The sequence below is a fragment of the Hetaerina americana genome, unplaced genomic scaffold, assembly GCF_022747635.1.
Source record: "Hetaerina americana unplaced genomic scaffold, ioHetAmer1.1.p SCAF_16, whole genome shotgun sequence".
Lineage (NCBI taxonomy): Eukaryota > Metazoa > Arthropoda > Insecta > Odonata > Calopterygidae > Hetaerina > Hetaerina americana.
The window spans coordinates 1,026,866-1,052,235 of NW_027286719.1; the positions used below are offsets into that span (position 1 = coordinate 1,026,866).

A 25,370-nucleotide genomic window follows, 5' to 3' on the forward strand; every position below is an offset into this window, starting at 1 on the left:
TGTCGGTATTTCGCGGTCGTCAGAAGAGTCGAACCTCGCGACAGTTTAATTCGACCCTTCGCCTGAGCTCGCTCGAATCCCAATTCTCATGAAGGACCGTCCCCACGCCGACGGAAGGACCCAACAGAGCTTGACCATTGCAGTGGATTTTACTTTTCAAACTTTAAAAATTAACGAAACGTTCAATTCCTCGTCGTGTCCCCGGTCATGAGTTGATTAAAACCGGATTTAAATTGATGATCTGCCATGAAAAATGACGTTTTTTATCTTTCGTGCAAAAAATATCTTTTGGAGGGCAGAGGCATGGCAACACTGCAGATCGATGCGTCGCACATGGCCGCTTCAAGAGGAGGGTTTAACTGGGGGCGAGGGGTGTAGGAAACCCCGGAAGCTTAGCGATACGCGCCAACTTTTTCCATCAATCTCGCAAATTTCCATTTTTCCATCTTTGTAATGCCACTCTGTGTTTGCCGTTTTTCCCTTCTTCGTTTTCTCACCGAGCATTTGTTACAAAAAATAGCTATGAGTAGCTAGTTGCTCTGAGTTGTGTCAGCAGTATATTCGACGCAATCGCAACGAAAATCCCATGAACAACCCCAAACATTGGCATCTTTAAGGGTATCAGCGGCCAAATAGTATTTCTTCTACAAATCACGCATCTTCTGCAACCGCCGCGAGGGCCTATGCAGGCGATGTTATTACACAGTCCTCCGATTATGTATTCATTATCCATGCCAGGAACGGATTGTGTAAATATTTTTAAGTCGTGAAAAAGTTTGATCTCTGCTTTTATTCGGCTGTAGTTAGCACTTAAATTATTGTAACAATACTATTGCACTAAAGTCAACTTTCATTGTTTCCGACTACACTTGATATTCTTGGTGCATGATACACTTTAAATTGTATTAATATTTTCAGATAAAATGTTAATTTCTGACATAAAAAACGCAGAAATATTATGCACTGTACCCTGAAGTCACTTTATTAGCACGCTAAAGCAAGCGAAACAGGTATTTTCCTCCGCCGATGGGTTTGGAGGTACAGGTATCATTCTTGCACCGGGGCTTCTAGTGTTAGAAGGATATGAAGTGCATGAGCATGTTTAATGCTATAAAATGATGGACGACAAAAGCAAGTCCAACGTGTGAGCAAAAGGGAATCGTAGTAGCTGCTGTGAAATAAAGGACGAAGTAAGAAAAAATTATCATTGCTTACAAATATTTTTACGGATGAATCACCTAATTGGATGGAAAGGTTCATATCCCTTACATTCTCGTTACATTTTCCCACGACTGGTCTACTGAAGCCAAGTTTCTTTTAGTCAGATACGTATGTACGCATGTAAGTGTGTGCTCTAGAAAAGACTGGATGTAAGGGCTGGACTGAAGCACCTGATTTGCTCCGATTTTCTTAATTCAATCCTGTCGATGTTATGCATATATCTTGCCATTGTTTCAATTTCTTCTGCGCCGGAACATTCATGTGAACTTACTTTAATATAAGTGGGTCGTTCAATACGTACTTTGGGGAAAATAGAAAAACAAATTATTTTGGGTGGATTTTATTTTAGTCTTCAACAAAATTCCTTTCAGCTCGATATATTTTTACCAGCGTTTCTCCAAATTTTTTAAGCCGTCCGCAAAAGAGGATATCGGAAGGTAGACAATTAAAATAGATATCTGTGCTGGCGACGATCTTGTTCGACGTGAATCGTTTTCCACGGAGTAATTTCATCAAGTTGGAAAATAACAGTCACTTAGGGCCAAAACTGGTGAAGATGGTGTGTTTTGTAATAATTCAACCTTTAATACATAATTTTCGCCATCAAAGCTGCGCAGGTGTTCACTCGTCGTACAATGTCTTGATGGTAAATAACTCTGTCTTTGCCAAACGAGGACATTTTTACTAGATTTCTTCGCTCAACCAGTGCAATAAGGACGCATTTTACTCTACATTTATTTTTTGTCCTTTTTGAAAGTAATCGATGCAGACGATTCCACATGCATCCCAAAAAACCGTGGCCATCGCCTTGGCCGATTTCACCGTCTTCGCTTTCTTCAGAGCCAGATCGCGTGTAGAAACGCACTGTATTGACCTTTGTCCCCGGAGTGTAGTAGCGTATCCACGTTCAGTCCACGTAAATAGGGAGGAATGTACAATGGATCAGAAAGGAATGTGGTTAGGATTTGTAAAAGACAATTTTGAAAAAAGTGAGCTTTGCTCCTTGGGTCACTCTAGAAGTTCTCTCGAGTTTCCCACCGGGTCAGGTTGCAGTACACCGACGTTTCGATGGCCGACTCTGCCATCGTCTTCAGGGTGAAGTTCAGAGGGTGCCCCGCACCCGATTGGCCGTAGCGGATCACATTAACGCTTCCGACCAATCAGGGCACACCTGAGCCTTGGCGGAGAGTATAAATACCAGGCCTTTTTTATGCCCTGAACTTCACCCTGAAGACGATGGCAGAGTCAGCCATCGAAACGTCGGTGTACTGCAACCTGACCCGGTGGGAAACCCGAGAGAACTTCTCGAATACCATACGCCGGGAAAACCTGAGATCCTTCATGCCTGGGTCATGTTGAGAGAGTGGATAAGAGTTGAATCACCCAGCAGGAATATGTGATGTAAGTACAGTGAATGATTTAAGAGAGAGGGGGGAAATGGATCAAGAAATCCATTAAGAATGAATGTGATTAGAGAAAATCTCAAAGAAAGGAACTTTAAAGTCTTGAGAAGAGAAGAGTATGAATTAGCCCGGCTGGGGTAAATGAAATATTCAATGATAGAATATTATGGAAAAAATCATTAGTAGGGAATAACTGTCATAAATTGGCCTGAAATTCCATATTTTGTCTGTATCTACCTTGTGTGGGAATATTTTGAAACTTATCTATAAGAAAATACCTACCAATGCTGTAGGTAAAAACTAATTGAGCAGTTTCAGGTATGATGTGGTGGAATACAAAAATGATAAAGAAAAGAGAGCAACAATTTCCCACTAGATTATTTGGTGGGAAATTGTTGCTATATTGGTGTGGGCGTTTGAGTGCTAAGATGTTTATGTATGCCGTGTTGCACTAGGCACACACAGTCCACTTTCTGTGTTTATAATGCTGAGTATAATGTTTTTAATTTCTTTCAGAATTACAAGAGCTCTAGGAATGTGGAACTACAGGAAGTACGTGGCATGCAGCTTTTGAATGAAGTTATACCAAAAATGAATGAGGTTTTCATGAAAAAGGAGGAAGCTGTTAAGGTATGGTATATCATTATTCATGACTGCTTATTCATCAAGTGCACTGGCTTATTTCACAGATAAGCTCTATAGCACAAGTCAAACCATCATCTACAAACATGAATACATTCGTAGAGTTTCTGAGGTCACCCCAGAATGCTTTACTGCATGTAAGCAAAATGTGTGTATGATGGGATAAATTGGAAAATAAATATGGAACTTTTATGTCCATATTCGTTTTATTTGTGTGTGGGCACTTGCATATAAAATGGATATTATAAAAATTTCCCTTTTCATTTAATTTCCTTTTTCTAATGGTATTGATGGTATTTTTTGGGTGGTGTTTGTAATGCAAATTTATCAAATGGTACCAATGACCAATTTGAACTATGCCTCATACTTCAAATAAGAATACCTATCTAACTCAAATAACTCCCATATCATCATCAGTCATTGGCAGATTAATAATTGATTTTCACCATACTATTTCTGTGATAAAATAGAAACTGATATTTCTCACTTTCGAGATCTCTCTCTTTTTTATTTTTGAGCTTCTAAACATGTGTTTTGGGTAACATTCCCCAAGGCATTTCAGGGATAAGTTTCAATAATGATGTCACATTTCTTTTTGACTTCATTTTATCAGGGCATTTGGGTGAAGGTGTATGAAGTCATTGTCACTGGCAGCATTAGTGACTCTTCTCCAATACTTTCTAATGCTTGCGTGTATTTTAAATGTATTTCATTGCTACTTTTCCAAAAGAGATCAAATCGAAATATTTTAGTGTGCCTTCATCGAATAAAGAGGAATTACATCCACGGGGTTAAGGTGAGAGGGAATTGGTTTAAGATTGAGAAGGTCACCAGATGAGGGAAGATGGAGAGGAAAGGGTGGCTATTGGCTATCACTTGGCTTGGGCAGGGTATTTCTAAAGCCTTTTGAAGCCAAATGCGTGCCAGGTCCTCACAAAAATGCCACATGCTGACTCCGGGAGGATTTCTATTATTGTTACAGTTAAGTTGTTATCAAAAGTTTGACTGTAGGAAGCAGTATGAGTAGGAAAAGGGTGTTGGAGGAATGTGGGATATTATGTGGAGTAACAATTATTGTAGATACATTTGAGTAGTGCCCCTATGCAGAAAAGGAGCAGAAGTTACAAGTGAGGTGGTATGGTATTGTTCAAACCATAAGTGGCCTTTGATGTTTCTTTGAAAGAAGACATCTTGGATCAATGGGGCAGTATAGTGAGCTTGGGAAGTGCATACTGAGGAATGCAGAACGAATTTATTGTTTCTTCATGACCAGGATTATTATTACAGTAGAAGAGGAGAAGGTTTCATAGAGAAACTCAGAAAATATTTTTAGAGAAATAATTTTACATGGTGTGTAAAACTTGATTTCTTCAGTTCACCAGAAAAGTGACCCAAATTGTTCATCTTCTATCGCCACCATCTTGAAAAAATAGCTCAAGATAAATATAAATGAAAACCTATATATTTTTGCCGAATAAAAATTAAAACATTTAATTGTCACCAAACTGTAGAAGAGATGTGTGTTAATCTTGATAAAATATGATTTAACTATAATTATAATGATGATTACTTCAAAGTGAATTAATTCAATTAAAAATGTGGTTTACTACTGATATCCTTTCTATCACAAAAATAATTGTTAATGGTATAATAACTAAAATATAAAGTGAACTACTTATTTAATCGATGAAATGTTGTTTAAATTGCGGAATTGTGGAAGATTGTGGTTTCATCTCATTGATTTCCCAGCCTACATGGATGAGTGCAATTGTTGAGCGGCAATTTTCAACTCACAAAAAAATGCCTTTGTCGTTTCTATATTCATTTTACACTAAGCTAGAGCATGAGTGACCATTGTTTCCCCTGAAGATAAATTTGTCCTGAGCCAAAATTTTCTATTGGACACATTCCACAATTAAGGAATATGTATCTGTAATTTTTGTTCCTGACTCCTGCCAGCTTTCAAAATTATCTGGCCAGCAATCTAATTGTTGACAGTCATGCAGGTTCCTATATGCCCACACATATTTGGAATTAAGAGAAATAATGCATTACTATGTGTTCTGATATCAATAATCATGAGTTAAAGTAACATGAAATATTTAAAGTGATGTGGACCTGTTGTGAATTACTAGTTCACTTCCTTATTATAGTGTACTTGACTCATTATCTACTATATAGTGTCAGTAGTTCCCTATTTCATCAAATGGGAGTACCTCAAGTCGAAATTCGACCCATATCATCCCCAACTCACTTGCAGGACTGCACATTTTAATTTTTCTAACACCTTAATTTTCCCAATATTTCCTTGATTTTCCCTTGGAACAATTCCATGAGATTGGTAATGAAAGTCCACCCGAAACTAGTGTTCCAACAGCAGGAGGGGCCAGCGCATGTGAAGGACGTTTCCTCGTCAATGAGACATTTATGACAGTGGGAAAGACCGTAGAGGAAGCAGATCATAGTTTTCAAATCACATGATGACTTCCTTTAATTCCAGTATGATTTTGGAAATTTATTAGTGGTTGGAAGAGCAAATTCAGAATAAATTGTAAATGCTTTGTTGAATTTACTGTACTCGTTAAAATTATATTCACGGAAGAACTATGGCAGAAAACTGAATGTGGAATTCAATCCCTCTGGCAACTAAGGATCACTGTTTTGGGAGATGGTTCTGTCTTTATGGTCTGCTTTATATTCTCTGAATTCAATGGCAGAGTCAATACAAAGGTTGGTATTGGTTATTTTTGATTGTAACCTGAATTTCAGCAGTAAGAGACATCCCTGTGGATACCATCCACTTTGTATATCCATCCAAATGCCAGATAAAGCTGGAGCCATTCATTATTTTTACCATAGAGTCTAAGAAAATTGCAAGCTCATCAGATGGCCTTTAATAAATTGGAGTTCATTTCATCGAGTCTTGTGGTAGAAGAGGTAACAATTCAGTAATGGCAATGAGATGGGATATTTCACCTTAAGGTTCTTTATACATGCAGAATATGTGAGTAACTTTTTAGTAAAAACGTATTAATGTTATCCAATTTGCATAACTGCGATTGTGGTTCATGCCAAGTTCCAGCAGCATAGGGCGTCTTTCCCTCTTTTTAAGAAGGTAGACTGTACAACCTTTCTCATCTCAAGTATATCATCTCAATACAAACTCAATCTGCGATGATCCCTTTACTGAAAACACAAAAGTATTTTCAGCGTTGAAGTGTGGTATACTGAAATTGTGTCCGATTTCATGTAACTAAGTTAACTTCCTAAGTTAAAAAAATTCCATGTTTTTTTACTGTGTAATGCTAGTTGAATAAGTTTTTCCTCCAATTATAATAGTAAATGGAAAAGGGTCAAAAGGTCTTTTGCTGCACTACACCTGGTCACAGTAGTGGTCAGTGGCAGTCTCCTCATTTTCTTCAGTCTCCCCACGTGCGTTTTTGTCATAGAAATCTTGGATGATTTTAAAAGCAACTGGTCATTTTCTCATTCACTCCCTGGACATACTCAACAATGCAGGTATATCAGTATTAACTCAGTATAAGTTGTTCCTCATATTTTAAATTTTTTCTTATTGGCTGCATAAAATATGGCTTGAAAAAAAATTGGGATTCACTAAATGTTACTTTTCAATCCAGTCAGATATCATTGCATGCTTTGAATTATGAGCATCCTGAGCAAAGATCATATTTTCTGATTTGTTTAGTCCTTCCAGGGAGATCGTAAGCCAATCACATTTGATGAATGTTGGCTGCCACCCAACCATCGAAAGCTCATGTGTGTAAAAGTTGAATTGATACCTTTGTTTTATTATCTATTGTTTTGTTTCTGTAGGATGCAAAATATATGTGACACTCTGTAAATACTCTGCTAAAACGATTTAGCCTCAATGAAAGTGACTGATGTGCCCAAATTCTGATCCTCATGACAGAGGTTGGTGAAAGCTGCTGAGAGCGCAGTGGCAGATCACAGAGAGAACCCTGCCCTCTCCTTGGATGATGTGAAATTCATGAACATGAAAGAAGTCAAGAAGTATGATGAGCGCCTGCAGTATAGTCCAAGGTTTATGCAGAATGTGAGCTTTGATGAATCAGGTGTACATATACCTCTGGAAATCTATGAAGGATGTAAGTTATTCAACTATCTAAATGCTTATCACTTTGCAAGTTTTTTTCAGAGCTCCTCATGGCACTTAGGCTTTGTTCTTAGGAAGATTTGAATCCAGCTAATGTTGTTTTGACTAAAGAAAAGTATGCCAAAGCCAAGTGTATGTAATGTGATTTTGAAATGAAAGTGAAATATGGTTTTAATAGGACCTATACCTACCTGTAATGAGTATACATAACTGAGAAGAGCAATTCTGCTATGATTTTTTTAGAACTATATCTTCATCTGCTTTTATTCTCTATGAATTTCATGACATATTTTATTGAATTTTTGAACTGGGGTTTCTTGCTACAGAACAATAAATATGTTTGAGTTTCATTTTACTGCATTGTTATGTTACAATGTTCAGTCAATAGATTTACACTGGGTTCAGAAAGGAAATTTCATCCCAAGAGGCATACAAAGTGTTTTCCAATGGCCTCTAAATGCACTGATGATAAACTACAACTCACCATCATTACTTTTTTTGTTGATTGTCTTATCATGTCATTTGAATACATTGATAATCGCTCCTTTGGATTTTACTCAGTTATACAGTGAAAGTTTATATTGCAATAATTAATGATATATCCAAATGTAAAACATTGAAGAGTTTTAGGGGTTCCCTGTGTTATAAGAATCGTAGGATATAAAGACCATGTTTCATATTTGGGATAAAAAATTTTCTAACAGATGATATGTCAACAAGTTTTTTACTTAAATGATGCGAATAAAGATTAGCCCCTATTGTCATATAATATTTGACCATCATTACTGGATTTCACTAAACCTGGTGCTCTCTGAGGTAAATATAACGTGGTCCAACTGCTCGTTCAACATTCTTTTGCTGTGAGAGTAATACAAGGGAACACTACAGTGGGAATAATAATATACATAAAGGGAATAGCAAGGACTTGAGGAATCTCTCTCCTGTAAGCATAGCCAAAGATATTGCCAGTTAGTCAGTAATTTCCTGATGGAGCATTTAAGTTTTTCAGTATATTAGTTCTGTGGTTGTACTTTCACAAATACCAATTTAAAAAAATAATTCCAATAATTATAATGCACTTACCGGATACTTTTTTGGGTCTTATTCCTAAAGGTTTACACCTTTGTTCTTCATGTACTTGCCAACTTTTTATGTATTCTCCATGTGCCCATCTTGATCAGGAGTTATATTCAGATGATATTGGATATTACCTTGAAATTTAAAACTTACACATACAAGAGCATTGACACTCCTTGAATTCTTTTTATACATAATCTCAGCTTGCATTCACCTAAAAGGACAAGGAATGTGAACCCAACTGACGTCTCTAAGTGCCATCAGACTCCAACATGCAAGCTAATACAATTTTATGCATGGAATTTCCCACCAATTTCCTCCAAGAGAAAATATGAAATTAAGTAATGGTAAATAAATGTGCTAATATATTCAGTGTACTCTTGTAAATATGTTCAGTTAGTTTCTACTGCCAAATGTTATTTTGTGTCTTGAATTTCTGAAACCATGGATGGCTGACCATGAAATGGAAATCTTCTGATTGAAGTGAAGATGCTCCTGCCATGGACCGCTACTGTACATTTCTGGGTATTTTGCACTAAAGAATTCCTCTGGTCTCAGAAAATCTTTTATAAATTGAGGAATTAATAATTGATAGCTTGTTATCCACCGCGCTACCATTTTTTGTCTTTCCTCCGGCACAGACTTCCACAGACTTTCCTCCCACAGACTTTCCTCCTTCATGACTTCCTTGTTTTTTTAAGTTTTTCATATATAAGAGGTGCAGTTTAAATAAAGAGACACTATTTTCCATATCCAAATGGAATGAACTCATTCTCTCAAGACACCATCTTTCCCTTTAGCATAAAAATTATTATTATTATTATTAATTATTATTAATTATTATCAATTTGTATCTATTATTATTAATTATTATTAATTATTATTAATTATTATTAATTATTATTAATTATTATTAATTATTATTAATTATTATTAATTATTATTAATTATTATTAATTATTATTAATTATTATTAATTATTATTAATTATTATTAATTATTATTAATTATTATTAATTATTATTAATTATTATCAATTTGTATCTATTATTATCAATTATTATTAATTATTATTAATTATTATTAATTATTATTAATTATTATTAATTATTATTAATTATTATTAATTGTCATTAATTATCATTAATTGTTATTAATTGTTATTAATTATTATTAATTATCATTATTAATAATTATTAATTATTATTAATTATTATTAATAATTATTAATCATTATCGATTATTATTAATGCATCTATTTGGATCCTCATACCCTCTCATTCCCATCCTTTTAAGAACATCCAAAATGTCTTCCTCATTCATCTCCTCCTAGGTCGAGCCCTCTTCTCATTTCTATACTTCTCGGCCTTCACGGTTTTATTTGGCATTTGTTACTTTGCCATTCTTTCTATTTGACCTAATCATTTTTTTCACAGAGATTTTATCATTCTTACTAATCCTCATGTTTTCAAATTTAATTTATTTACTGGTTGCACCTTATACTTCAAGTACTGATTTCTTTAATTGGGCCATAGACACAATGTATGATTTTTTTCAAATTTCCTCAGCCCTTCTTGCCCCTTTTTTTCAATTGCCAATGTTTCACTTCCATAGGTAACAACTGGCCTAATAAAAGTCTTACACATTTTTTATTTTTGTACTGCGACTAATTAATTAGCTGTTCAATAATTTACTATTTGCATAATTTACCACGTTTCCTGCTATATTCCATGTATGATTTTAATGTTCATGCACTTCTCTGTATTAATTATGTTATCTAAAAACCTAAGCCTAGTGACAGCTTTAAAGGAGGTAACCTTTTCCTAGTGTGTATACTATATAATTTCCTCCTTGCTAAATAACTAGGTCATCATATACTGTATTTCCAAACCAAAAAGACACTTTTTTTACTCCAAAAAGTGCTCTAAAAAAAGTCTGGGTCTTCTGGCCTAAGGGTTTAAAGGTATGACTTTGTTCTATAAGTCCCAAACCAATTTGCATGGAAAAATACTTTCTGTAAAGTATTTTTTCACTCTACAGTCATAGACAATGAATGTCTTTGTGACATATTTTGATAATAACCATTAGTAAGTGAAAGAGCTTTTACATAATTCCTTAACAGTACTTCCTCAAAAATTCCCAACTAAATCATATATTTATACAATGTAGGGCATTTAGTTTCATCTCATATGTTACAAAACTTATGCGTATTAGGCTAATGGAAATGTTGTCCCTAAGCTTGAGCATTTTATCCCTTGTGGTAAACTTGGAATCCACAGGCACTCAACTGTAAGTAGTATGATTTTGTCGTTCAATGTCTAATATGTTCCTTTCAATTAGTGTGTATCTTTTACATACTGAAACTAAGTGTTGAATAAAAAGTTACCATGAGAATAACCGCATGGGATCAAAAGAGAAAAGAATGTCCTACATTATTGCATTTAAACTTGAAGTTGTGAACTACACTTCAGAACAAGAAAACGAGCAGCTAAAAGGCATTTTGGCCCACTTGCGACTGAGAAGATGGTGGTAGAATGGTGGAAGCAGTAAATTGATTTAGAGAATACAGATGGTAGTAAAAAAAACTTAATGTTCATGTGCTCCTAAATGGCCAAAGGAACATGTTGTGAGCTGGATGAGACACTGGAATTATAGGTGTACTGTCTTAACAAAAATGGTTGTAACTCAAGCAAGAAAATCAGTGATAGTTATGTCTATTGCCAATTTTTTTCTGGAAATGTTATTATGTAGAGTATTCATGAAGAGAAAGGTCTCTGCGTGCATACCAGAACTACAATAACACAGAAACTATCACTTCAATATGAAAGGTAGCTTATAGAATTCCACAGTGAACATAACCGTGTACATGATTTTAGGAGCAGTTATGGCAAGTTCCTGGAATTCAATGATGAATAATGGTTTCTATGGTTGTTAATTTTTTTAATGTAACAATTCTATTTTCCTCCTATAAAGTGTTAACATTGAAATACTTTTCGATCTGATCCAAGAATTTTTCATAAATTCTAACCTGAAAAATCATAGGGCATCTTATGCATCATAGTGCACCTCATGGGCCTCGAAATATGATACCAAGTTTTAATGGCGTATATGGCGTTCTCTTCCACCCGCTAGTTAACTCTCTCCTACCAATTCCCTACTCCTCATGTACTCAATCATTTTTCCAGCAATATAGTTTACCTTCTGAAGTGCCAACTATGCCCTGCCTTTTATATGGGACAGCGTACCACACCCTTCAATATTAGAATCAATAAACCGCAGAGCTCATACAGGCCTCACGCAGGCATCCCTTCCACCCTCTGGCCCTCCACTCAAACTCAAAACACTAGAGCAGGCATTTATCTGGCTCCTGAATCCCTGCAATTACCCAGATATTAATATTAGGCATTCATTACCTCGATCTTCACATAATTTTCATCCCCCCTCCACTCCCAACACCTTCCATATTATTCCTTCACTTCTAAAAATCCCTCTCCCAACTCTTACCCTCACAAACCTTTCCACTCCTTCTCCTTCCATCCAGCATTTCCAGCCCCTACTATTATCACTTTTTCCTCCTTGATCAAAAATTTCCCGGAATTTATTCAGAAAATTAAAAATACAAGTTTATTCATCTAAATCTATATTGTCCCCTTCAAAGTAATCCCCATCGACTGCAACACACTTATGCCAGCGCTTGATCCAATCCTCGAAACATTTTTTATATTCGGTTTTCGGTATGTCCATCAGTGCTTCCTGCGATTTTTCCATTACTTCCTCTCGGCTGCTAAAACGCGTTCCCCGTAATGGTTTTTTAACTCGATTGAACAGAAAGAAGTCACAGGGAGCCAAATCAGGTGAATTCGGTGGCTGTTGGATGGTATTTGTTGCATTTTTCGTCAAAAAATTACGAATAATGATAGCACTGTGCGACGGTGCGTTATCATGGTGCAAAATCCACGAGTTTTCTGCCCACATTTCTGGTCTCTTTCGGCGAATTGCTTCACGCAAACGTCTCATAACGCCCAAATAATACTCTTTGTTTACTGTCTGGCCTTCTGGCAAAAATTCATGATGCACTACACCGTTGTAATCCATGAAAACCGTCAGCATTGCCTTCTTTTTTGACTGAAAACGACGTGGTTTTTTTGGTCTCGGCTCATTTGGTGAACGCCATTCACTTGCCTGATGTCTGGATTGCGTGTCGTACTCATAAACCCACGTCTCGTCTCCAGTAATGATCCTTTTGATGAATGTGGGATCGCAAATCATGTCTTTTGCGACGTCAACACGGTCTCTTTTTTGCATGAAATTGAGGTCTTTTGGCACCAACTTTGCTGCTACACGACGGAAACCCAAATCATTAACCACAATGTCTTGGGCGGATCCATAGGCAATGTTCAAGTCCTCCGCTATTTCTCTGATGGTTAATTTGCGGTTATTGACCAACATTTCTTTTACTTTATCAATTTTTTCACCGACTTTCGATGTCGATGGTCTGCCACTGCGTTCATCATCTTCGATTGACTCACGACCACTTCTGAACCGCTCGTGCCACTGGTAAACGACCGTTTTTTTTTAGAGAATCGTTGCCGAAACACTTTTCCAACATTTCCAACGTCCGTGCGCCACTAAATCCGTTTTTTACGCAAAATTTAATACAAGTTCGTAGTTGCAAATTTAAATCCATTTCTGAAATTGTAAAAAATCGCCAACACACACAGAGATAGATGTACTCTTGGCTATGTAACTTTTGCAAATGTCAAGTTATGACACTAAGATTTAAAGGGAATATCAACAACAGATGTACCAATTTAACAAAAAAACAGAACTCAAATCGGAACGATGGGAGCGCCACACGGTGGTTATTCCGGGAACTTTTTGATCGAGGTAGTATATATATGTGTGTGTGTGTGTATACACACACAAAGACACGCACACATACACACACACACACTTATATATATATATATATATATATATATATATATATATATATATATATATATATATATATATATATATATGTGTGTGTGTGTGTGTGTGTGTGTGTGTGTGTGTGTGTGTGTGTGTGTGTGTGTGTGTGTGTGTGTGTATATACACACACAAAGACACACACACATACATATATATACATATACATACATACATATATATATATACATATTTCTGTTGCACATCTGCATGTGTTTTCAGCCAATGAACAAGCATCACTTCTTCACGGATGCTCCCCATATCGCTACAATGACTCCTATTACCTCTCCTCATTCCCTATCCTGTATAGGAGGGGATTGCTTTGCAGATGAATCACCTGGTTTCAGTTTTTTATGGGCACTTCTCTTCCTTCGGTGTGTTCTTGTGTGATTGTTAGTGCACCTGGCAGAATAATTGGCGGGTCACTAGCAAACGAGTTTCCCTTGAAAACCCTCTTTGTGTGAGTGACTGGTTCACATGTGATTTTTAGTGCGACTGATGGAGCATGTATGCATATCTAGGTAAGTCTTTTGTTTATTACCATTTATTTTCTAATTAATTTCAGTGCAATTGGTGGGTCCCTGGCATTGGTGTTTCTACTCATAAACCCCATTTGTGCATGTGTGATTGCGACTAGCAAGGATCTCTGTGCTACACAATCCTGAGAGGGAGGGTGTGAGCGAAAATTTTATATTATCTTTTTCTTCCCCCATTTTATTTATTCTAGCACGATTGGTGGGTCACCTCTGCAGGAATTCGTCCTCGTAAACCCTGAATGCATGTGCGTTTTCAACTCACAAGGGTCACTGTGTTCCACAATCCTGAGTGAGGGACTGTTGGCAATTGATGTCTGTGATTGCTTGCTCCATCATTCTTCTACCCCTCTCCCTGCCAAACAATATGGCCCGGGGCATTTTTTGTTAATCATAGCTCTTCTTAATGCATTGAATTTTGAAATTTGAAATTTTAAGATTTAGGCAGAAATGGGATACTTAATGGCCTGTTTAGTTACCTATATGAAATGAATGTCCATGAGCGTGAGGGATTTCACCTCTCTGACTAATTCTCATATTGTTTGTCCATTTATGAGAATTTCTCATTGTCAATTGGACTTGAAGGTGGTAATTGATTTTCAAAACCTGAGCTGGAGTGGCATGATAAAAAGTTAATTTTTATGGTTCACAGTTGGTTTGAAGGCATAGTGTATTGTGAATTTCTAATTGAATTGGCTACATAGGTGAATATGGTTAGGCGAATTGATCTGTGTATTAATTTTATGATATATTTTGTTTTCAACAAAGAAGAAAATATTATTCTGAGGAATAAGTTTAATGATTTTCTCCTGATAACACATTTTTTCTGTCTACCACGGTCCAAAACTAAATATATTCTGAAAAGCAGATGCTTACAGTGACAGTATTATTAAGGAGAAAGTCCATTAACTTTAAAAGAAAACTATGCTTAGGGCAATTGGACACGGCATTGGACACATATGATTGACAAAGGATTTAAGTTAGTTCAGCATTGCAAGTTAGGTGTGCGTCAAAAACATTCCTCAGAAATAGCAATAAGTTGTTTTATTTTATGATAAAAATAAACTTTTTTGTCCTTTTAGCATGGTACTTCCAATAAACTATGTATGCAATTTGCCCCCTTCCACTTTTTTGAACTGTTACTTTGCATGTTGATGGTCAAATCGAATGTTCTAGCCTTTATCTATCCAACATTTAACTTGCCAACCATTGCATATTACAATTTATCTTAGAGTATCATTAGCCATCAATTTTTCCAATTTTATTTCAACATTTTGGCTTAGTAATTCTTTTGACTCTGATAAAGTGGATATTTCTTTATAAACTTTTCTTGAATAATTATTTCTTCCTTTCATCAGTGGTCTAGAATTTAGGCTTTTCATTATGAGCCAAGTCCCTTTAAATACTCATTAGCAGTAACTTTTAACTCCCCAAATCTGAAATGTTTACACACTTTCATGACATGCATTTTTCATTGAATGCCATTTTTCGCATGCCCATATAGGTGAGTAACTCTGTGATTTCTTCAATTTTATTCTCTTTATCATCGGGATGGAGACATGGCAATAGTAGCAGCCAAAACTAGTGGTGAATAAGTAATGCCATCTTTCTTAAGATTTAGGTTATGATGTTCAAATTCCCAAATCAAAACTTGATTACCCATTAGTCAAACTTGTTTTATTCTGATAGGCCATTATGGTTATCCCACTTAATTTATATCCAACACTATCAGTTTAGAAAACCTTCTTAATCAAGTTTAAATAGGCCAGGTTTTATAATGTCATGTTAAGCTGAAGGTTAAATCTTACCTCCAGTTAAGGCCAAAACTCAGTTTATCACCACTAATTGACTCTTAAACGGCTCAATAACTGGCAGGCAATGTTACTATGGTTACGATGATCACTTACACTAATGTGCAATCTTATTTGTGTATAAAATTGGTTTTGTTGGCAATCTCCACATGATGTTAAATTTGCATTTCTGAACATTAACTAACGATTAGATTTAACCAGACATTATAAAACTAGGTCATAGAATCAGAAATCTGTTTCATATGACAGTTGTGCCACCATGTTTTTGTAGAGTGATCGTAAAGGAATCCCACCTATGGACTTCCACAAAACTCTTTCCAGACTTGCTGTTTGTTTAGTGGCTCTAGTGATTTTTGTCATTTGAGACACCTCACATTTGAACACCATGTGATGTTCCCCAAACCACCATTATTAATGAATGCTTTTGTGTTCAACTGTTGTTATTGTAAAAGCTTGCCTGAATAAAATGTTTTTCCCTAATGCTCATAAACTTAGTAGGCTTGTTCAATTTTAATACATCCCATCTACATTAGGGTATGAAATCTGTGCAGGAAACTGCCTTATGCCTCCGTTGTCTCAGAATATGAATTGCTGTGTGTCTCTGTTGTAGGGATGGGGCCTCGCTACAAAGTGGTCTGGTGGCACGGTATGTCTGTTCCTCTGTTGTTTGCTTGTTGATAGCGCAATAGACTTCACCTTTCTACTTGGCTGTTTGCATGTTTGAATTAAATTCTTACCTGTTTGGCACTGCATGAACAAGAAAACAAAATAGTACCACTAGTATTTTGATGTTTCCTCAAATATTGTGAAGTACCTTTATAATAAGGTGATATTTCTAAATAAATAGGCTTAACAGGATTTCTTGTAGTTATTACATCTAGAGGTAAATTTTATCAAAGGGGAGTTTGGATTATTGAAGTTTTGATGGGTGCCTTGAAATCAAAGTTGAAGTAATATTGTTAAGCCCTGTCGATCATCTGCATTTTGGGCTATGACACCTAATTAGGTGACTTCATTTGAACTTTATTCTGTGGAAAAAAGTTTATGTTTATTGTTCACATATGGTTTACAAGAACTTTATACTAGGTAGAGGATTACTCTAGATTATTGTTAAGGAATCAGAGTTAAATTGAATTTTAATATTCATAACTATTTGAGTGATTTAATACATTGTTTAATGATAACTGTCTATTGATAAAATAAAAGTATACTAAACTGAGTCAATGCTAGGTGATGAATGTACATGAGAACAAATTTAATTTAATGCTCATGGAAAAGCTTTAAGTAGCAACCACAATAAAAATGTTTATTGTGCATATGTGTGTGTGTGAGTAAATTAATTTCTTACTGATTTGGACAGAATCTGGCATGTACTGCTTGTAGCTTATTAAATGATCCCAAGAGGCAGCACTGCTGTGCTTCCACTTATCTGCTACCACTCCTCTACTGCTATTCTCTACATCAATTGAATCACTACTGACTTAATTTTTGAAGAACATCAGCAATGCATTTTATCTAAATAGAATTATTTAATATTGAAATGATCCTATATTACACTTAGGGATCTAAGGGGTCATATGGAGTTGTTGAAAGTCACCAATGATCAACAGTGCATAGAATTGGACAGGGGAAAGTTCACATGGGCTTACTTGTTCAAATCCTGGATAGTCTGGATTTCACACAATCTGGACTACCACCAGTTCCATATGGTCCGGATTAGTGAGAGTTCTCTGCACATAGCACATGAAAACATACATATAACATTGTTGATAAATGTGAATACATGTAAGTACTTTTGTTTGCATGATTCTGGCACAAGGCACAAAAAAGGACACAATTTAATGTTTATAATATCTCGGATACAAAACCATCTCTTTCACAAGAAGGGAGAAAAATAAGAGCATGGTTGATGGGAGGTCAAATGTTGGGGAAGAGTGGGGAGAGTGTTAGGAAGGAGAGTTGACAGGATTTGGGAGGATACCTCCTAGCGGGAAAGGTTCAATCCCGAGTTTGACCATGCTCCTCGGAGCAAAACAAAGTATGCTGCTAGGATCTTGAGCTGTAATAGCTTGAGGGGGGAAGGAATTGAGACATCGTTAATGATCATAATACAATTCAATGATTACAGCTTTAATCATAGATGGAGGCATGTTTGGGAACTGGTGGAGAGGCTGATGAAAGAAAGGTTGAAGGAGGCACATTGATTGCTTGTGCAGATGCTGAGGGCTGTGGTGTATGTATTGCCAACTGTAGAAAGAGAGGCAGAGTTTGAAATTCAATTGTTAAATTACATTGCTGGTGGTGCATGAGGAAATAGAATGAGATGAGAGACAATAAGTAGGTAGTGGATGGAACAAAGGAGTAGTGATGATGGGACCGGTTTTATATCTCAGTCGATTGTAAAGAGTTGGTGTGAATTTAAGGTAGTGGAGGATTTAGATAAAGGGTTCAGTGAAATTCAAGATGAAATAATTGGTGGGTTGATTAAAGTGAAAGAAGGACATGTATGTAATAGGTTGGCCAATATTTTGTGGTTGATCAGAATGAGGATTGGTCTTTGAAAATATATTTGAGGGACTGAATGTCTGGGAAATAAATTATGAATGTAGAAATTGGAGATAGTGTGCTAGTTTTTAATTTGGGAAGGTTTGGGCATGTGGACGAATTATAGGATATTTTAGTTAATAGTGTGTCTGGGGATCTGGAGTTAAGTACAGAGTTGCGTGAATTGCAGAGAAATATCTGAAGAGAGTCAGGGTTGTTACCAATTTGGTGATCGTGGATGGAGAGTAAGTATGGATGAGAGCTTTTAGTGAAAAATGGGTGGTGACAGTTAATACATACAGTGGAAGTAGATTATTATTCTATTACTGATACTGTAAAGAAGTTGTCTAAGAATTTAATGATGGAAGCAGTTTTTTTTAAATTTGGTAATTGGGGAATGTGGGAGAGGGTGTGGAATAATTGTTGAAATGGATGTAGAGGGTGGTGGTACATTCACTTGCACTAGTACAGGGGCAGAAGTTACAATGGAGGCAGTATATTATATTTTTTGAAGCACAAGGGGTATTTAAGTTTTGTTCAGAAAAAGAATTTGTGAAAGAGAAGAAAGGGCAGCATTTACACCTTGGGCAGGTTGAGGAGTATGGAGGAGGGGTTCCAGATGAAGTGGGGGTCTGATGGATTTTAGAAGGTCATGCAACTTAATATGCTGTGGGACATTAGAAAGAAAAAAAACCTGCATATTGGAAGGAGAATAGATTTGAATTCATTATTTTTGTGATGGGGTAAATTTCTTTGAAGAGGTAATGGATTATACGACCACCTTGGACATAGGTAATGATAATTTTGAGATTATCAGAGTTTGTCAGGGTATCTGCTTTTGCTAAGAGAATGTTAGAAGCTATCTATTTTTTGCTGCAGGGAGGGAGTATTAATACAATAGCAGTGGCCACAAATAGAGAGTGAAAATGGTATGAAGCTTGTGGTTTGGAAAGGGTGAAAACTGAGGAAATGGAGGTCTAATTCATGGTTAGTCATTTTTGTGGAGACAAAGGGTTAAAAATATTACTCTTGAGGTAGATTTCAATGTCTAAGAATATTTAAGAGAGTTCCAAGTTAGAAGATATGTAATAAATCAAGGAAGAATAATTGAAATTGCCAGTAAAAGTGCTAGAAGATTGTTGTGTCCATGGGGCCAAAGAAGGTAAATATTGTCAATATAATGGGTCCAGACGAGGGATGAGATATTTTGGTTTCGAAGGAAGGTATTTTCATGGTGACCCATAAAAAAATAGGCATGAGAAGGGGCAATGCGAGTACCTATAGTGGTCCCTTCAATCAGATGGAAGAATTTTTCATTTTAGGTTAGGGAATTTTTCATTTATCCTCTTTCTGCCAGGCAGATGAGAAAGTTGGTAGAGGGAATGTTAAGTGTGAGGTGCTCTGCAAGGTAATAGTGGATAGATTCTAGGCGTTCTATATGTGGGATGGATGTATTGAGGAGTAAGCATTACTAAGGATTGGGATGGTGGCGGCAGAAAATTTTGATTAAGGAATTGAGTGATGTGACAAATGGTTGCATGTAAAGGTGAATTGGTGTGGAGATGTCTTCAAATAGACGAGTTTATACTAGGGCATCCGGGACTGTTAACTTTATGTACTTTTGAGGACATATAAAAGGGGGAGCTCTTATGGTTAGGAGAGGAGAGGGTGGCAATTTCTGGTGATGGGGAGAGCCCTTCATTGGGTGCATTCATGGGTAGTTGCAGTGGAAGTTAAACAGATTTTTTGCAAATATTTAGTTCCTCCCAAATGAGCGTGCCAAGCAACATCTGTGGTGACTATTTGAATTCTAGCTTTTCATCCTAGGATGTATTGATGCTTGAAGACTTGTATCGATACAATCAAACATGATGTTTTATGATCCTCTAAAATGTAATACATGCATATTCATTTAATTCAGTTTTATAAAATCACATAAAAGAAATATACAATCTTTAAGTTTTGAAAAAATTTTCTCTCCAACAAAATTCCTTTTTAATATATGAGCTGCAAAATGAATACTAGCATTATGCTAGCATACCATTTGATAAATTATTATTGTTTTAAGATCTAGTGCTTTGCCTACGTATTTGCTTCATGAAGTTTTCTCAGGTCTTCCACCGGGTCAGGGGTTCTATACTGGCCAATGTTTCGATGCCCGACTTGTGCATAGAAACGTTGGCCAATATAGAACCCCTGACCTGGTGGAAGACCCGAGAAAACTTCATGAAATATTATTCATTTATCATGAAATAAACAAAAGCCATAAAAAAGTGAAGCACTATAATTCCACAACGTCCCTAATCCCTTATAGTAGAAGTTTATAATTGCCTTTGTTTCATAATATTTATGGAGAGGTATTCACCACCCAAAAAGCAAACATTAGAATTCATTTATGGTCGCCCTGTATGTTGCATGTGATATATTCTCCTTTGTTGTGCATCATCTTGAGTTACCCTCTCCCATATGAATGTTTGATGGAAATAATAAGTGCAAATGCTTGCTGCAGTCTAAATGTATTTCAGTATGAGTGATGAAAATATATGATTCAATTTCATTTCAAAATTAATGCCAAGCCTTTGAAGCGTTTCAGTGCACTTAAGAAGCATTTAAGGAAGAAAAACTACCTATATGTAATATGGGATAATATGATCCTACGGCCAGCATTTGTGGACATTTATGGTAATGTTGCTGCAGAAATCATGGTACAGCGTGCTTCTTCTCTGGCATTGTCCAATGCTAGGAGTGCACACAATCACCCCAGCAAATTACTTAATAGCCAAATTTTACCCCCAACTTCCAGATACAGTCCCCTGACAGAAACACACAACCGCAACATTCTCAGGGGTTTCATTCTGAAACACTCATCACTGCAGGTCACAGCAGAAGTGTGCACCTTAGGTCAGGATGGCAAAAATGATATTGACACTCTTTTTAATGTGAACTGTATTTAAATTCATCTTTGGCCCAGGTAAGTACTCTTGCTTACAAGGACAAAGGGACTATATTCTCCTTGCTCCATTCATTATGCATCTGCTCTCAACCATGGGGGCATAGGGAGGTGAGGTCATAACCCAGTGCTCCCCCTCCTTCACCTTCTTTTGTGACATCAAAAGCTACTTTCAGCCATCAAACATGGCTAATCCACCTCCCCTTTGTTCGCAATCCCACTGCAGATGAAAATACACAGCCAAGAGGGCCGTGGGATAATTTGCTTGTTGCCTTTTTTCAGTGCAGCAGTCATGGACTTGATCCATATGATTTGAGAACCTAAATATACTAAATAATAGGAATAGGAAGAAAAAAGGCCTTCCCTCAGCCTCATTGTTGTAATTAGATTGCTCCTTGTTCTTTTAGCATTCACTTCACCCCTCTCTCTGCCTATTTTCAGTTTGAATACATGTGCGCATTGAAAAACGTTGCTTGGTATTGAGTCTTTAAAATCAACAGTCACAGGGGAGGGTAATTTGGCAATGCTGACTGGTCTCTTGAAGGACTCCCTCTTGCCATCTGAGCTTAGAGGTTGCGTACAGGTGATGGCCTTGTCCCCCACTGCGAAGCCGTTTTTGAAACTTCCCTTGTTCTATCTGGCAGCGACTTGCCTGTTAACCATCTGGAGTTTGCGGAATACCTCTCACCATCATTGTTCCAGGGTATTGTATGGCTTGGAAGCATGGTAGTTGAGTCCAGATAATTTATTTATTTATTTAACGACTTTAATGGGGCAAGATTGAGACTTCATAGGCCTTTTTTCCACCTGGCCCCTACACATTGCGTTGAAGACAATAACAAGCATCCATGCCCTAGGTGGAGAAAAACTCATCGGTAGGAATCAAACTCACAACCTTTGAGCTGGTAGGCGATGACATTACCCCGCTGCCACCGGGGCCAGCAAAAAAGGAATTCACAGTCAGAAGTATTCATAACCTGGAAGGCTCTTGGGGCCGATTTTGTTTAATATACTAATAACAACAAATTATGATAAAGTTCATCCATTCAGCCTCCCTCCCGGACCAACATTGCTTCCCTTTGATGGTCTAATGGGAACTGGTGTGTCAACATTGCTTATTGCCAATAGTCCCTTGCCCTTTAATATCCTTGCAACTTTGCTCACCTTCTTCTAAATGTTCTGAAATAGGTGAACTATTAAAACTATTCTATCGTACATCCCTCTACCTCAATGCCTTCCTTTTCTTGGGAATCACATTGCCTTCTTTTTCTTATGATTGACTCTTGTATGAGATGCCATTGATACAGCTCGCTGTGACTATTCAGACAATATGAACAGAATATGGACTTTGGCAAGAGTGAAATCATGCAGCCAAATGGCCAGGAACGGAAAAAGAGGGATAATATTTATGCATTTTCAAATTTCACTCTCTTTGATATTTTTATCTCGCCCTAAAAAGCTTGGATTGGTTTAGGGTTTTTTGCGTTTTCATTTTCAATTCATTCATATGTGTAAGTTCCTTATTGTAGCCCTGTGATTGAAGGTTATCTGGCAATAACAAATATGCAACTATAACTTCAAATTTTGCTGCTCTTATCTGAATGTTTTGATGAAAACAGAATGACAGTTGTCTGCTTTATTTAATAGGTGAATCAAGATACCTGGAAGAGTAGAAATATATATAATTAGTGTGAATGTATTGTACCCATGTTGAAAGTTAGAGCAAACACTTAGATTTGGATAAAAACAAGAAAAAAACAAATTTCTAATCTCATAACAAATAAATTTAAACTTTTCTATTTTTTTAAGGTAAATAATTCAACATAATTGCAGAAATTCAATGGGTTTGTTGCAGTTTGCATTGTATGCTTCATTCCATTTAAGAGACCGAGAGACTAGAGAACATGTGATAGCTGGGAAAAACCAGCAAAATGCATGGAGGAACTGCCTAATTGTTACATCATAGAAATTTTGAAAAAGACGAATCCTTGGAAATGTCTTGGATTTTAATGCTGAACATATAATTTTTTTCTGAATAATCCTTCCATAGGAAATATCCTTTTAATAAATATATTTTAAATGATAAATTTTTAGCTGAATATTTCCATGCCAATATCTTTTGAGTTCAATCCTGTTTCATACTTCCGAGGATAAAAATGGGAAAAAGAATCATAGCCTTCCCAAACCCATCAGGAGATAAATTTTTAAGCATTCTTCCTCCAGATTTGAAAGCATCTCCTTTAAATAATCTCAAGCGTAAACTTAAAGCATACTTACTTATTTAACCTTTGTACTCTTTGGTTGAATTTTGTACATTATGCAAAGAAAAGCCTAAAATTTTGTTTATAAAATATCCCTATGTAGTGTAAATAACCTTTTTCTCATGCGATGCATACAACAAAATTGATGTACATTTTTTTTGTTTTATGACAAAACTGTGCTTAACCGGCCTATGGTGAATAAAGCAATAAATAAATAAATTCCAGGATAGCCTCCCCCTGTTACTGACTGGGATGTGGCTGGTAGATGTGGTTAGTGAGGTACATAGTAGAAAGGGAATCAGGTTGGTGCATCTTCCGACCCCAAGGGTTCAGGTTCACATCCTGGAGTTGGCAGGTATTTTGAGTGGTATCCAATACCTACCTAATTGTAGTGCTATTTGGAGAGCAGTTCAAGTGGAACACACCATTTTTGGGATGGAATGCTCCATTGTCTGGCCTCTTGGCACCTTTCATTAAGTGTTGGCTAATGCCAGCTTTCTCTCCACTATTCCCTGATTATCCTATTTCTATGAATTCGCGACCACTTAGCTCTGATGGCACAAATAACATTAACTGTTGTTAACCTCCCCTAATCAATAATATGTAATATTAAAAAAGTGGTTGAACATAAAAATGTTTCACCATTATGTGAAAAGGGCTTTTTAATGTAAAATAAATGCGCAGTGTTATGTGTTACCAATGCAAAACTCAACATTTTGGCCACACATGTCCTAGCATTTGGTTCCATGCTGCATCAAAATGATGCAATCTAATTTTTCCAAGACTTTTCAGACACGCTTCAATTGCTAATGTTCTTTAACTGTAGAGGCTCATGTGGTTAGTGAAGTGAAGACAGTTTTGAAGCACAGCTAAAATATCAAACCATGTATCTCATGAAGATGTTCGTATAATTACATACTGTGTTCTTAGTTCATTCCTGATAGATATCAAACTACCAAGTAAATTATTCTCTTCTAGTTTTGACCTAATCAAATGAGAATTATTATTTCTCATCATGGAATTTGTGCTTCATGGGTTAACTACCCTTCCCAGTCAAAAACACTGGAAATGATACCTGTTTATAAATAAAATGGCTGGTCGGATATTCTGAATAATTATAGACATGTTGCTGTCCAAAATACTTTTTAAAAATATTTGAACAGGTTAAGTACAACAAATTAACTATTCTATTAAAATAGAATATTTTGCCCCTTTCAGCATGAGTTTATAAAGACAACACATGTTAATTATGAATCAGTTTAAACAGTATTGAAGTGTTTAGTTAATTAACATGGAGTAGAGATATTATTTTTCAAGTTCTCCAAGACTGCTGATCATGTTAACTACAAAATATTTTTTTTCAAAAATAGAAATATTAGGAATTTGAGGTATGCCTAAAATTTGGATAAGTTCCTATCTTAGTGATCATACTCAGGCTCTATTAATATCAAATTAAATTCATAAATACTCCTGAACTTCATCCTACCTCTGGGTATTCCTCATGGATCAATTGTAGAACCCGTCTAGTTCCTCCTGTATATTAACCATCCACCTTAACCTCTAAATGACCTGATGGGATTACCCATATCTGCATATGCATGCTGATGATCTTAATATTATATTTTCTGATTCATCTTTCTCCAATCTCATCAAGAATCACATCATGTAATGGATGCAATCAAAAAATGGTATGTTGATATACATTTGAGCTTAAATGGTAATAAAACTCAAATAAATAGGCTCACATTTTGTTAAAGTTTGATGGAAAGCTGTCTTGTAAATAATGATCATGTCTCTCGGACAAGTGTCTTAGTGTAAGTTC

At 36.2% G+C, this 25,370-nt stretch overlaps 1 protein-coding gene across 2 annotated transcripts in view; it reads left to right on the plus strand.

Moving 5' to 3' along the window:
• The window catches only part of LOC139686973 (voltage-dependent calcium channel subunit alpha-2/delta-2-like), an 89,369-nt gene that overhangs the window by 22,187 nt on the left and 41,812 nt on the right, over positions 1-25,370 (plus strand). For both annotated transcript variants that reach the window (XM_071584015.1, XM_071584016.1), the window contains exons 3-4: positions 3,141-3,254; positions 7,198-7,393. In XM_071584015.1, the coding sequence (XP_071440116.1) occupies positions 3,141-3,254; positions 7,198-7,393 (310 nt within the window). The remainder of the gene's footprint in view (positions 1-3,140; positions 3,255-7,197; positions 7,394-25,370) is intronic.